Raw genomic sequence first — 14,242 nt, 5'->3', positions numbered from 1 at the left:
CATTAGGGTAAACCTAAACCAAGAAGCTCACGCACACTGTAAAGGGGGCGTATGTTTAGGCTACGTCAGCGCTGCCAGCGTGGATCGGCATGACACCAGGAAGTAACAACTGACTATACAAATAACCAAGAGAAAGGGTACGCGAGGTGGATTCTTTTGCTTTTTGGATTTGCTTCCCTAAAATACACAGCACGCGACATCACACAGGGACACAGAGAGTCCCTGCAACTGGGTTTTCAACATTGCATGGATAAGCCGCCCGTGAAGGTAACGTAGAACAGTGCGTATCATTCCCTGAAGGTCTCGCTCGCTCATTTGATTAAGTGCAGGAAGCTTATTCACTGTCATTGCAATAGGGAGGATGATGCGGAGCTTTCCCGGATTCATTAAAAGCCACAATCGAGTATTTGCTATTAGTGCATAAAGCCTGATACTCGGTGTCCTTTTTTTATGTGAAAGTGAAATTGAGGCTTTTAGTAGATGGTGGTCTGCAAATAACAAAAGATGGTGGTCTGCAAATCGCTTCCATGTACAAAGTTTAATGGAAAATATCTCAAAACTGAAACAGTCACAAAGCAGTTGTGTTGCAAAATTCAAGTGTCGTGTTAGAGCAGGATGCGCACGAGAGATAACCAGATCGTGTAATGAATCGAGCCGTGTCATCCGACAGGTTTTCATATCCTGAATTTCAAGAATTAAACGTGTAGAACAGAGAATGACAGAATTAAAAGAGCAACAACACTCATTGTACACAAGTTGGCGTATTTTACAAAAAAGCATTTATCAAGTCTACTAATTGTATTTGTATTATTTATTTTGTGTATTGTAATGTTAAAAACGCTCTATTCTCACAAATGGACAGAGGCCTTTTTTTCTCTCTCAGTGAAAGTGCCCTACAGGTGAAATATGACTTTTGTTAAAGCCTGAGGAATCATTTTATTTGATGTGACAAGAAATGTGATATACAGCCATTGTCATCAAGTTTGCTAGCTATCCAGTTTTTGCTATGCCTTTCAAGGATACCTGTATACGTTTTACTGTGTAATTGTAGATGATGGACCCAACACTTGCTGAGATGGGGAACCATCTTTCTGATGCCATGAAGATTTTAGAAAGTGGAAAATTGTAAGTCCATTCACATTACAGTATTTTCAGTATTTGTTTTTATTACATTTAAACTGCTGTTCACTAATAAGCTATCTTTATGATATGTTTACAGTATATTTTACATATAACTTGTATCTTTGTATAACTATAACGTTGTGTGGATTTATTCAGGGTATCTGAACAAGGCACAGAAAGAAGAAAGTTGAGTTGGAAAGACATTCCAGGACCCTTACAAGGAGAGTGAGTGAGACTCTTATATTGTAAATCACATATTTTACATTTACTGTAATTCTGTCGTCGTATTTATAAGGTATTTTATGGGGTTTAAAGTCAGTGCATATCAGCTATACTCATAAAACATTTCAAAGTCTTTCTTTTCTTCTTTCTTTTTCCATATATTTCTGACAGTGGACAGGATGTTGTCAACATACTCCAGCTAGTCCAGAACCTGATGCATGGAGACGATGACCAGCAGGGTCACCGGTAGGTCACCGCATTATGGAGCTGCTTGGTTTGTAGTCCTAAAACCAAGAAACAAATTCCTTGTGTTTTTAGAATAGCAGTTTTCAATTTATACACTACTGTTCAGTGTGGGATCAGTAAGATTTATTTTTGCTCAGGTGCTTAATTGAAATAATGCTCAATTTTAATAAAAGTAATTAATACTTTTATTCAGCCAGGGTGCATTAAATTGATCAAAAGTGACGGTAAAGGCTTTTATGATATTACAAAAGATTTCTATTTCAAATCAATGCTGTTATCTTGAACTTTCATTCATCAAAGAATCCTAAACAATTATGGTTTCCACAAAAAATATTAAGCAGCACAACTGTTTACAACATTGATAATAATAATAATGTTTCTTCAGCAGCAAATTGGTGTATCAGTATTATTTCTGAAGGATCATGTGACTCTGAAGACTGGAGTAATGATGCTGAAAATTCAGCTTTGACATTACAGGAATAAATTACATTTTAAAACATATTAAAATAGAAAACTTCATTTAAATTGTAATAATATTTCACAATATTACTGTTTTACAGTGTTTTTGATCAAATGAATGCAGCATTGGTGAGCATATAAGACTTCTTCAAAACATAAAATAATCTTACAGATCTTTTACAGACAAACTTTTGAATGGTGGTGTAAATAAAAAAAACAAAACAGAAAAGTCTCTTGGAGTAATGTGAGTCAAAGGCCTTTTTTTACTCATTAACAAAACCTGAATTAGTCTTAGGGTTGGTCTACAAGTTGACATTACAACAGCCATTATATTGCACCGAGAGCATATGTAAACCCCTCTGTGTGGTGTGATAAAACTATAAATGTTTGTTTAGCAGGATGCAGTATGTCGGAGAGCAGGGACACATGGCTCTGTTGGGACACAGTCTGGCCGCATATATCTCTGTCCTGGAACGAGAAAGATTGAGAAAGCTGACCACCCGCATCCTGTCAGATACCACTCTCTGGCTCTGCAGGCTTTTCAAGTATGTTTAAATTCTCTCTGTGATCTCCTGTGGTTTCAGGGGATTTTATTCCCCCTGTCATACAAACACTTTTAGTGATTAAGTGAGATTTATGTTAGAGCATTAATAATGGGCTTCACCTTAGCTAATTTTATTGGCAGTGTCTTTACTTGAAAAGCTTAGGAGGCAAACCATTGAGCTTTTTGTGATAACAATGACTTAATGAGTGGACAAGGAGAATCTTTGACTTGGTCTATTTGTCCAGTGCGGTCTTGTTATCACTTAACACAGATGGTTCATTCTTTGAAACTTTGGTGATTTTTGAAGTAAAGTATTGTATGGTTTTAAAATTTCTATCAAATATTTTGTTTAAGGATGCACTGATATTTTGCCTAACACCAATAAGCAAATATTTATTTTCATGTAATGTCCAGTAAATTATATTAAAATTCTATATACTTTTGTCAAAATAAATAAAACATAAAAAAAATAAAATAAAAAACTGCTACTAGGGAATTTAGGTATGACAACATTGTAATGTACGGTGTAAAAATGAAAATTAATCTTGAGATTTGCTAAATGTTAAAATATTTGAATGAATTCTTTTTTGTAGATATGAAAATGGCTCCGCATATTACCATGAAGATGACCGCGAGGGGCTGCTGAAGGTGTGTCGGCTAGTTATTAATACTCATTATGAGGAGTACGCTGCAGAGGGCTTTACAGTGCTGAGCTCTAAACATCCTGTGATTTACCAAAGTGCTGCATGCAGACCTGGCCTGGGACAACATCTCTGCAGTCAGGTACAGTGTCACCTCCACTTCACTTGTCTAGGCTGCAGGATCTGAAATGTTTCACATTACCACACTATATTACAAAATTTGTGTGTGTGTGTGCGTGTTTATGTGTAGTGGTGGATCAGACAACTTTTTTGTTTTCTTTTCAGCTAGGACTGCCTCTGTCAAGTCTTTGCACTGTGCCCTGTAACACCATGTTTGGCTCCTTGCACCAAATGGTAGGAATTTGTCTTTTTTTTTTGAATACTGAAGGGAATTACACCATACCGTTAAAAAGTTTGGGCTTGGTAAGATTTTTCAAGATGTTTTTGTCAATTTATTTGATCAAAAATGCAGTAAAATCAGTAAAATAATTTATTTCTATTTTAATATATTTAAAAATGTAATTTATTGCATTTTTATGTGATGCAGAGCTGAATTTTCAGCATCATTACTCCAGTCTTCAGTGTCACATGATCCTTCAGAAATCAGTCTAATATGATGATTTGATGCTCAAGAAACATTTCTTATTATTATCAATGTTGAAAACAGTTGTGCTGCTTAATATTTTTGTGGAAACCACGATATATTTGATCAGGATTCTTTGATTAATAGAAAGTTCAAAAGAACAGCATTAATTTAAAAATCTTTATTTCTTTAAAAAAATCTTACTGATCCCAAACTTTTGAATGATAGTGTACATTTAAGAACAAATTAAACCAAGTAAAAGATAAAACAAGGAATTTGCCTTAGTGCACATGCAAAACAGTGCAGACATATAACACATTAAATAGAAAGACAAATGGAATTGAAACTCTCTGTTCAGAAATGTGCAAATAATGAAACATTGTTGATAAAATGACTAAAAGATGAGTTAAATGGTGTTTTTCTCTTTACAGGATGTTGCATTGCTTGACAAGCTCATCAAAGATGATCGCGAATCAGGGAAAGTTCCACTGCTGTTGATAGCGAATGCTGGTCGGTTCGCTATAAGACCTTACTTATTCAAGCAGCTTAATTTTTTGAATGCATTTGTTGATATTCAGTTTTGCAGATGATCATTAAAATGTAGTTAATCTCTCAGGAACGCCAGGTGCAGGTCACACAGACAAACTTAGTCGCCTGAAAGAGCTCTGCGCTCAGTACGACATGTGGCTCCATGTGGAGGGGTCGGTATCAGCTGGTTCTGTCTATTTTTGTAGTTCCTCTTTTGTTTGAGTTAAAAAAAAAAACACCACATATATACATATAAATAGATTTGATATTTTATCTATGTTGTTAATATTTATTGTTGTTTAAGTTGACATTCTGTGGCATTCTTTTCAGGGTTAATTTGGCAACGCTTGCTCTTGGTCAGGCCTCCTCCACTGTCACGGTATGTTGTGGGTTTTTTAGCACTCAAATGCATGCATTTGTTTCCTGTTGTCCAGAATGTGCTCTTATTTTCTCGCTCTCGCTATCAAGGCGGCCACCAAGTGTGATAGTATGACTTTAACTCCAGGCCCGTGGTTGGGTCTGCCGGCTGTGCCTGCTGTCACTCTTTACAGACATGAGGATCCGGCACTGGTAAGTTGAACCATTACTATAACTACCAATCATCATTACACAGCACATCATATGGAAATGTAATCTAGAGTTTTGATCATACAGTGTGCAAATGCCTTATGCTGTTTGTCCTCCCTGCCGGTTGGGAGCAGTCTCTTGCAGCAGGTCTGACCTCCAGCCAACCGGTGGAGAAGCTTCGGGCTTTGCCTCTCTGGCTGTCCCTTCAGTACCTCGGGCATGATGGGATTGTTGAGAGGATTAAGCATGCCTCACAGCTAGTGAGTACCCTGCCAACTTCATTTAGATAATCCCATGCACTGGTGTGGGCGTAAAGTACTTTAAACACTACAAGAATTACTCTGACCTTGTTAAGAATTGTTCTGTTTCCATGTAGAGTCAACAGCTTTTGGAGCATTTGAAGACACTGGCTTCAATAAAGACCTCGGTAGGTGAACTTGTCTTGATCCATTCAGATGTATGTCAGTACAGAGTATTTTAGAGTTACACCACAGTCCCCACAAATAAGTATGTGAATTGAAAAGTTTCTGAAGCTTCTATCTATCAATATTTCCTCTGTCCTGAGTTGGTGTTGCTCCATCTATTTAATGACAGTTCTGTCTTTACTCGCCCCATGTTGTTCCTAACTCATATGAATTTTTCTTCGGTGGAACAATAAATTCAAAGTTTTGAGGAATTTTCACACTTTTAATATTAAAAGTATCATAAATGTAGATCATGTGATTTGTGACCTATATTCCTATACTCATATGATAGTTTTGTGTGAGGAACAGATTTAAATATAAGACACTGTTCACTTGACAGCTTCCCTTTAATGGCATCACAGAAAATATTTGGTGAATAATGGCTTGTATTATCCCAGGTGAAAAGTACACTTCCATAATGTACTTAAAGTGCTCTATTTTCGTACACTAATTTTGTACTTAACATACTAAAAATTCTTCTTTATTACTTAAGATAATCTTAAGAACATCTAAGTAAACTGTACTATTTTGAGACACCATGAATATGAACTAAAATGTGCTTTTAACATACTATCATACTAACTAAAAATGTATTTAGTTACCACTTATTGTACACTTGAATCCATCTTTCATACAGAGATGGGTTCAAGTGTACTACAAGTGGTAACTAAATACATTTTTTAATAAAGAGATAGTGTGTTAAAAGCACATTTTAGTTCATATTCATGGTGTTCATATTCATTAGATGTTTTTAAGATTATCTTAAGAAGTACTAAAGTAGAATGTTTAGTACATTAAGTACAAAATTAGTGTGTGAAAATAGAGCACTTTAAGTACATTATAGAAATTCCACCTTTTTTCACCTGGGATGGTCTGTTGTCACACAAAACTATTGTATGACAGTGTTATTATTGTTAACTAAAGGTAAAACTATTAAATCATTAATTGAAATAAAGCTATAAATATTATAAAAACTTAACTTTACAAGACTTAAATGAAAATTAGAAATGTTAGCAATGAAAGTTAAATAGAAAATAAAAAAAGAAATAAAAATGACAAACACATAAAATTACTAAAACTTAAACTAAAATTAAAACTAAAGCTCACTCGAAATATTAATAAATGCTATAATTGTATATAAATAAAACTAAAATAACAGTGTTGAATGGCTCCCGAAGGCTTACAGTAGCACATGAATCAACTACTTTTAAGATACCTTTATTGTGCTTCTTTGATTTTGGAGTTCGACAGCCCCAATTCCCATTCACTTTCATTATATGGGAAAGAGCAGTCACGATATGCTTTTAAATATTTACCTATTGTGTTCCACGGAAGAAAGTCAAACAGGTTGGGAATGACTTGAAGGTGAGTAAATGACCAACTCTTCATTTACTAGTGAACTATTCCTTTAAAATCTTGATTACAATACCACAGTGCTAAAATATGGCAGCTGAAAATGAATATATCAGCTATGTTTGGTAGATATTATTTACAATTTTTTTTTTTTTTTTTATATGCAGCTTTTAGAAATTTTGTTTCTATATGTCAGTGGCCCACTTTTTCCTTTCAGTCGGAGAATCTAGGCTAAAATCTTAAAAGCAAACACCTCTGTTCTGTGTCACCACCATTAGGATATCCTTGACAGTGAGGTGTCTCTCCTCGAGGCTTTGCGCATGGTAAAGAGCAGAGTGTTCGTCATATGTATGTTGGCGGTGTGGTTTGTGACCGTCAGCAATGTGTGCAGCTCTTATACTGTATACATAGTGTGTTAGTGAGCGTGGGTACCTTGGTTTCAGGATGTGGTGTCTCATTCCCGGGTCCCTCCCATCTCCGGGGGCTCGCTGCGGGACGTGCTGGGCTCTCTTATACTCTCTATTGTAGGTGGGACCAACCCTCTGCCTGCTTGATCCCACTCCTTCTCCCTTTCACTTGCGCTATTTCTCCACTGTTCCCTCCCTCACCATGTCCACCCATAAGTGCTGGTGCTCAGTTTAAAGGCTTTTATTCATGTAAAGGCCTGCCAGTGCTACAGGCATGTGCAAACAACATTTAGGAAATGTCACTTCACAGAGCTTGATGACTTGTTGGGCATCAGTGCTGGACCTCGCTTTAGAGCAATGATGAGCCATCATGGGAAATGAGCAGAATTCTTAAACATGGCCTTTGTGAGAGATGGAGCAAAATTAAACATTGATGTTCCTGTGTGTAATACTAACACTCATCCTATAAGAGATTGTTCAGAGTAAAGTTATTCATACATTAGCTACAACTATATACTGTAGCTATAACAGGAACCACAGTACAATGTTTATTTAATGTTTTAAAGAGGCTCAATGAGGTCATTTGTTCATAAAAGGAATCTTACATTTGTTTAAAGGGCTTAAGGCAGAAAAGAGTCACTTGGATGATATTTTTAAGGTTTTACTTCCTTAATTTATGTCTGTGGTGGTTAGACTTTTGTTCATGAAAATGTCCATTAATCATGAAGGAATAATTATAATAATGGGCATTTCTTAAGCTTAATTACAACAAAGGTTCCAGCATCACATAGACATTCCAGCAGCACCAATGCATGACTTTAGGTCATGTGCCACATTGTCCAGATTGGCCTGTCGAACCTGTAGCTAGCCAACAAAAAGCCTCTCCATGACATTGCATCACAACATTTAAATACTAAACCAGTTTTCACAATAACGTGGTAGTGCTCACAGCATGACATTAAGGCCTCCTGTAATAAATGCTCAGATGTGTCACAGGTGTTTTGAGACCCCATCCCCACCCTCTGTGTCTCTCTGATGTTTGTAGGTGGAGGATGAACTCAATTCTCCAGTGGTGGTGTTCAGGTTTTCACAAGACAGTGCACGTAAGTTTCCTTTCCTTGGTTGTGTATATATGTATGTATATGTGTGTGTGTGTGTGTGTGTGTGTGTGTGTGTGTATATATGTTACACTTTTAATCAGCAAGGATGGATTAAATTCAAAATTAAGTGACAGTAAAGACATAATGTTACAAATGTTTTCTGTTTCACATGTTGTCTATTTTAACTTTATATTCTTCAAATAGTCCTGAAAAAAATACTAAGGTTTCTGAAGGATCATGTGACACTCAAGACTGGAGTAATGATGCTGAAAATATAAATAAATAAATAAATATATATATATCTGTAACAGCCGAAAACTCTCATTTTCAGCCTCGAGTGGTGGCTCAGTAGAAGGATATTTTGCGGGAGAGAGAGATATCCTTGATGCCCTTAACAGATGGGTAAATGCTTTTCTCACTAACAATATATTATAGGAAATAAGTAGTCTGTGAGCATGTAAGCAGAGCGACCTATATATACTGTAGATGCTTTTCTTACAAACGAGTGACCTGACTACTTTGATCTTATTTGTCAGTTGGGTGAGCAGTTGGCGCAGCAGGTGCCCCTCAGTGGCGTAGATGTGGTTGAGCTGGAAGATGAGGGTACATGTGTTCGTTTCAGCCCCCTAATGACCGCTGCAGGTAAGACATTTGGGAGATAATCAAAAATCTGGGCCCTCATTTATCAACAGTGCGTAGAAAAGGTTCTATATTTTTTTCTACGAATAAAATTTAGAATGTGCCTACAAGTACAAGAAAATCCGCATTTATCAAATGTGCACACGCAGTTCTTACACACATTAGTAAGCAATCATTGTTGATAAATCCCTCATGTACGTAAGTACCCTGCTCGTTCACATTCACGGTCATTAGCATTCGGAAACGCCTCCAATTAACCATATATGGTGACAACACTTCCCTTTAAAAATCATGTGATTGTATTTTTTTTTCTCACCGCAATAATGACAGAGAGGACTCTGTGCTCCAGCCAAGCAGATCAGCACGATCTTGGAAAACACACTCTCTGCCAAGTCTTCCAATAACGCAAGATAAGCCATTGCACTGGGACAAACATTTTTCACAGCTGTCTTTTATAGGGTTTGACACCAATTACGCATCATGTTTAAAACTAGACAAATTATAAATTGAATGTTTTATAATTAAAGGAAACACAGGACATATGTGGATTGCTTAATGCATACTATGACACTCTTAAATGCTTTTTATGTGTAGTGTAAGCATGCTCAGAGGTGTGCTTATATTTACACACATTTCTACGTATAAGTACAAGCTGGCGAATCCCACACTTTGCGTGAAACTGTTCTTACGCACTCATTACGCACAAATCTGTCTGTACGCACCGTTGATAAATGAGGGCCCTGGAATGCTAACACAATGTTCAGGCCCAAGCCATAATGACTAAAGAACTGTTGCTGGAGACAAACTTGTCTTATAATTATGTGGGTTAAACTAAGAATAATATATATTGTTGCTTGCAATAAAACTAATTTTGTCAGAATACATGTCTACATTTGAATGCCCATGAAAACAAACAAATGTATCATTCTGAACATGGTAAGTGAAAGCTGTTTTCTTTGCCCAAAAGTTCCCACACATTTTTAACAGACTTATTTTGCAGTCTGGAGACCCAATTCATGTTAGTGTTCTTGCTGACAATGGTGGTGGTATGTGTGTGTAGCTCTTGGCACTCAGGAGAATGATGTGGCTGCACTGGTGGAGAAGCTGGGAGAGATTATTCCGGTGCTGAGCTGTACTCTACGCTTCAGACAGGACTTCAAGGATGAGGTGCTTCAACAAACTTTACTCTCATACATTGATGACCTAAGCTGGCCTGGTCTTGGAGTTGTGAGGTGAGACTCTGGAGTTAAACTTGAATCAATTTACAGGACATTTCACATTACGCTCATACAGATGCTTTTACGCAAATTGCATTTTATACATTTAGTGAGTTCTCTGGGAATCAAAAGCATGACCTAAACTGCCAGTTGAGTTACAGGAACAAGCTACAGGATACATTGACCCTAATATCAGATATTCCCACGTTCCGAGAAAGAAGGAAACTTTCCTTATTGCATGTTTCCACAGTGCCTGACAGGTTCTTTTGTTTGTATGTTTTTTATCAGGTATGAGCCCAGAAACACAGACCTTGATGAAGAGAAGAGACAACAAAGGGTGGAGAAGATCAACAGTGAATTGCTTAAGAAACTGATGGAGCTTGATACAGACCTGGAGTTCTCTGGTGGTAAATGACTAATGGTCCCATGATTGGCAGTTGTAGCTTTGATTTTAAATTCACATGAATTTAAAAACCTCAAAACTCCCATCTTGTGTCCAGGTCCTGAGTTTGGTGAAGAAACAAATTGCATATTTATTGGAATGGCAACAGAAGACCTGGATGTGGCAGAGTTGGTGGAAACTATAGGATCTGTTGGAAGAGACATTGAGGAAAGTGGAAAGGTATTAATTCATTTTTTGTTATTTCTTTTAGACAGGTTTTTAATAATTTGACACTGTAAAAATCAGATAAATAATTAGAAATAATGCATCTGTTTGTGTCTAGTTGTTTGAGAACATGACTGAGGTTGTGAGAAGAGGCATTCAGGAAGCTGAGCTGCAGCTTCAGAAAGCAAATGAAGAGAAACTTATGGAGGAGGTGAGTCTATTTGTGTAAGTGGACAGTGGGGTCCAAAAGTCTGAGATGAAATCAATCTACTTTAAACCTGAAAATAAACTAATTTCAGGATTATGAAACTTTCTGCAAGTTCCTGCACTTTCTTGGACAAATAAGTAAATATGGCCCTGTTTACATCTGGTATTAAGATGCTTTTTGGTCGATCGGATCACAAGTGGATGAGGGAGACGCATTCCCGTTTACACCTGGTATTTTAATCCGTCTCTTTTGTCCACTTTCAACCACTTCTGCCCTGATTTCTTCGAGGGGAGGGTCTATGGGCGGGTAAATGTATGGGCTTTTTCAGATCTTTCGATCTAATGGACGAAATAAGCTCACGCAATTTGAACGCGAAAAGAGACAACAGGAAAACACACAAAGAGCAGCAGCTTTCGTTTCTGCTCTGATAGCCAGAGAACAAAGTGAATGTGTATTTAGAAATCAGGAATGGTGAGAGAGCATTGTGCCTGGTACATTTTTCTTCTTCAAACCAAACTTGGGTCTTTAGCCGACAAAGTTTAAGTCCTGTCTGGTTAGCTCACTTTCCATAGTGTTTACACATTAGGTCAGTAGGTGGTCTTTTGTGGCATTCGACCACATGAGCGTTTACGCTACGAAACCAATCTGGTTGAATGCGTTTTCAACTACCTCTGGAAGTTTTTGAAAGTGGAAAAGCTCAAAATGTTTTAGACCCCATTTACACCAATATTTAGTGCCGTCCACTTGTGATCCAATCAACCAAACTCATCTTAATACCAGGTGTAAACAGGGCCTATGTGACATTGATCATGTGACTCTTTATTCAGATGGTCAAATGTTCTTGTTTCCATTGAAGATGCTCTTTGTATCATTCTCAAATCAAAAAAGAGAACCTGATCATCATGTTTTACAATAAACAAGAGAGACAAACCAAATAGACTAGATAATTACATAATTTTTCATAAATAATAATAATAATACATGTTAATAATGATTACATATATTTAATTAAAAAAAAATATTAAAATATTCACTAGTGGTGTCAAACATTTGGACCACACTGTATGTGTTCTGTGTGTAATTTTTCTCCATTTATTTTTCAGGGTGTACTTCGACAAATTCCTCTAGTGGGCTCTGTGCTTAACTGGTTCTCCCCGGTTCAGGCCTCTGTCAAAGGAAGAACTTTTAACCTAGCTGAAGGTACATTTGTGCTAAAAAATATTTTCTGATGAAACTCAAGAGAACTTGTAGTTGTCAGGTTTGTATAGTGTCTATTTTTCTCCATAGGTTGTCTGGACAGCACCGAGCCTGTTTATTCCATAAAAGCCCAGATGAATAAAGAAGCTTCCCCTGATTCCCCCAGGTCAAGCACCAAACGGTTTCCAGGTAATGGTAACATCTTGATCTAAAATCAGTGTGGCCCTAATTACCTGGTGTCCACAAAATAATTAAATCACGTATGGTCTTTAATTAATGTTCACAGAACTCTCGGGTTAATCATACCATGTGATTCACAGGCCAAAAACTCTTCCGGCGGCATGGAGCAGGCTCAGACTCTGTCAGTGACACCAGCTCTATCAGCCAGCTCGAAGAATCGTTCAGGGAAACGGCACACGTGCAGGCCACTGATGCGGATGAGGCAGAGGTCCCTCAAGAGCTTCCTGCACACATACCGGAGGAAACAGCTTCCTCAGACCAGCGTGTGCCGGAGGGACAAGAGACAGAGAGTGTAGACACCCTTAGATAAGACCACTCCTAAATGGTTGCTCATGAGGTTTGCTCTATAAAACAGGAATATGCGTCCATGACCTTGTTGCCTTTGAGCAAACCACTTTTGAAATAAAAAAAAGAAAAAAAAGAAGCAGCTTTAAATGCAAATAACAAAACACTGGAATTTCATGAAAATAATGTCTAAATATATGTCCAAATCTCACATCCCTTATTGTTAGTTATTAAATAATCAATTGCACATTTTTTTAAAACTTGGTTAATCATATATTATAGGGTCTCCTCACAGTTATTTATGTGCACTGCCAGTATATCCTTCCATTATGGGTGACAGTACTTACGTTTTGATTTTGAACGTTTATCTTTGTCATCTACAGGCCTGTCCGACAGGTTTTTCTGATCCGTTTCCACACACTATTTACACAACGAAAGGGCTATTGTGGCCTTACCGTCATGATTATTAGTGTCAAAATGTCTTGTTTGCCAAAAGCCGGTTTTGTTTTATGTACTCTCCATAGGCAGAGTTATAAGAAGGAAAGTTGATGACTCATGCAGCTGTTTCTAATCAAACGATAGCCTTATTGCACTTTTATGTACAGAATGTCACACTTTAATCAGAGCAGCAGAATTTTTATTTATTCTAAAAATAATTCTCTTGGAGGACATTAGGTTATTTAGAGACAAGAGTAACATTTGTTGTGTCTAAAATAAATTCAAATCAAACAGATACCCATCCAGCACTTTTGGCTTTACCAATAGTGAAATGATTATTAGACTGTTCTCACTGTGAAGAATGTTTCAGAGATGTCTCTTTGAGTAATTGTTACATTTTTTTTTTTTGGATGTTTATGACAGCTAAACATAATGTACTGAAATGAAGATCCTTATTTGTTGTTTACACCGATGTTAATTGTTTTAGCACACAGAAAGCATACTGCTACTGGGGAAATGATGTAGGTTCATTTAGTGTAAGAACATTGTGTGAATTATACATGAGAAGACATTCACTACAGCTAGATCACGTCCATCCATATTTTTTTTCTTCTTCTTTGTTTTGGGCTTAAAGTGCTCTTTTCGTAAATGTGCTTCCTTACTGAATAATGTAATTGTAGATCTGGTCATCTCTTTCAAAATGATTCTGTCTTGACTGGTGCAATAAATCATTGGGATTTTCTTTGGGGGACATGAGTACTGACTTGAATTTTGTGTCAAAAGTAAGAATATAGTGGTTTTTATAATTACAATTTTATTTTACAATGAGCAGTTATTATGTAAATGACAATAAAGAAAATGCTTAAATTAATACGATTTTTAGAGGTTTTTTTAAAACTGCCGTGAAGTTGTACTGAGAATTTTTACATGTAATCGGCTAAAACGATTTATTACATTATTAAAGCCTATGAAAGTGACTTTAAAGCTTAGCTTCGTTTCATAGTTGCAGTGAACGGAAACTGATCATTTAGTAGTTTTAAAAGAGGTCAGCAAACGATCGTGTTCATCCATAATGCGGAAATGTAGTTTTATCATCAACACTGCTCAGACGCCTGTCGTGTTCTGTCAGAAGCTAAACCACTACATTTCCCAGAATTCCGCTCGCTATTGCTCCG

General features: G+C 36.9%; 1 protein-coding gene across 3 annotated transcripts; it reads left to right on the top strand.

Annotated features, from left to right (window-relative positions):
- The first annotated feature begins 66 nt into the window (after positions 1-66).
- On the top strand, positions 67-13,938 carry pdxdc1 (pyridoxal-dependent decarboxylase domain containing 1). Of its 3 annotated transcripts, none has more exons than XM_051888053.1 (23): positions 67-267; positions 1,052-1,125; positions 1,279-1,347; positions 1,516-1,590; positions 2,448-2,594; positions 3,187-3,376; positions 3,520-3,588; positions 4,249-4,327; positions 4,434-4,518; positions 4,676-4,724; positions 4,814-4,915; positions 5,047-5,172; positions 5,289-5,339; positions 8,182-8,239; positions 8,568-8,638; positions 8,773-8,878; positions 9,936-10,107; positions 10,381-10,499; positions 10,593-10,714; positions 10,818-10,910; positions 12,011-12,107; positions 12,195-12,293; positions 12,425-13,938. In XM_051888053.1, the coding sequence occupies exons 1-23, from the start codon at positions 247-249 to the stop codon at positions 12,652-12,654; spliced, it is 2,304 nt and encodes a 767-aa protein (XP_051744013.1). In that variant the 5' UTR covers positions 67-246; the 3' UTR covers positions 12,655-13,938. The 3 variants fall into 3 exon arrangements, with proteins under 3 accessions (XP_051744013.1, XP_051744012.1, XP_051744014.1); XM_051888052.1 differs by having other exon boundaries at positions 2,445-2,594; XM_051888054.1 differs by having other exon boundaries at positions 110-280; positions 2,445-2,594.
- Positions 13,939-14,242: the final 304 nt, after the last annotated feature.

The sequence above is a fragment of the Ctenopharyngodon idella genome, chromosome 3 (genome assembly GCF_019924925.1).
Source record: "Ctenopharyngodon idella isolate HZGC_01 chromosome 3, HZGC01, whole genome shotgun sequence".
Lineage (NCBI taxonomy): Eukaryota > Metazoa > Chordata > Actinopteri > Cypriniformes > Xenocyprididae > Ctenopharyngodon > Ctenopharyngodon idella.
This window is presented reverse-complemented; position numbering and strand designations above follow the sequence as displayed.

Bases quoted from the DNA above. Each gene is read 5' to 3' on its own strand.
- pdxdc1 (XM_051888052.1), top strand. From the start codon at position 247: ATGGATAAGCCGCCCGTGAAG. The intron at 4,328-4,433 runs GTCGGTTCGCTA...TTAATCTCTCAG, and splicing joins GCTGTTGATAGCGAATGCTG to GAACGCCAGGTGCAGGTCAC. The intron at 10,108-10,380 runs GTGAGACTCTGG...GTTTTTTATCAG, and splicing joins CCTGGTCTTGGAGTTGTGAG to GTATGAGCCCAGAAACACAG.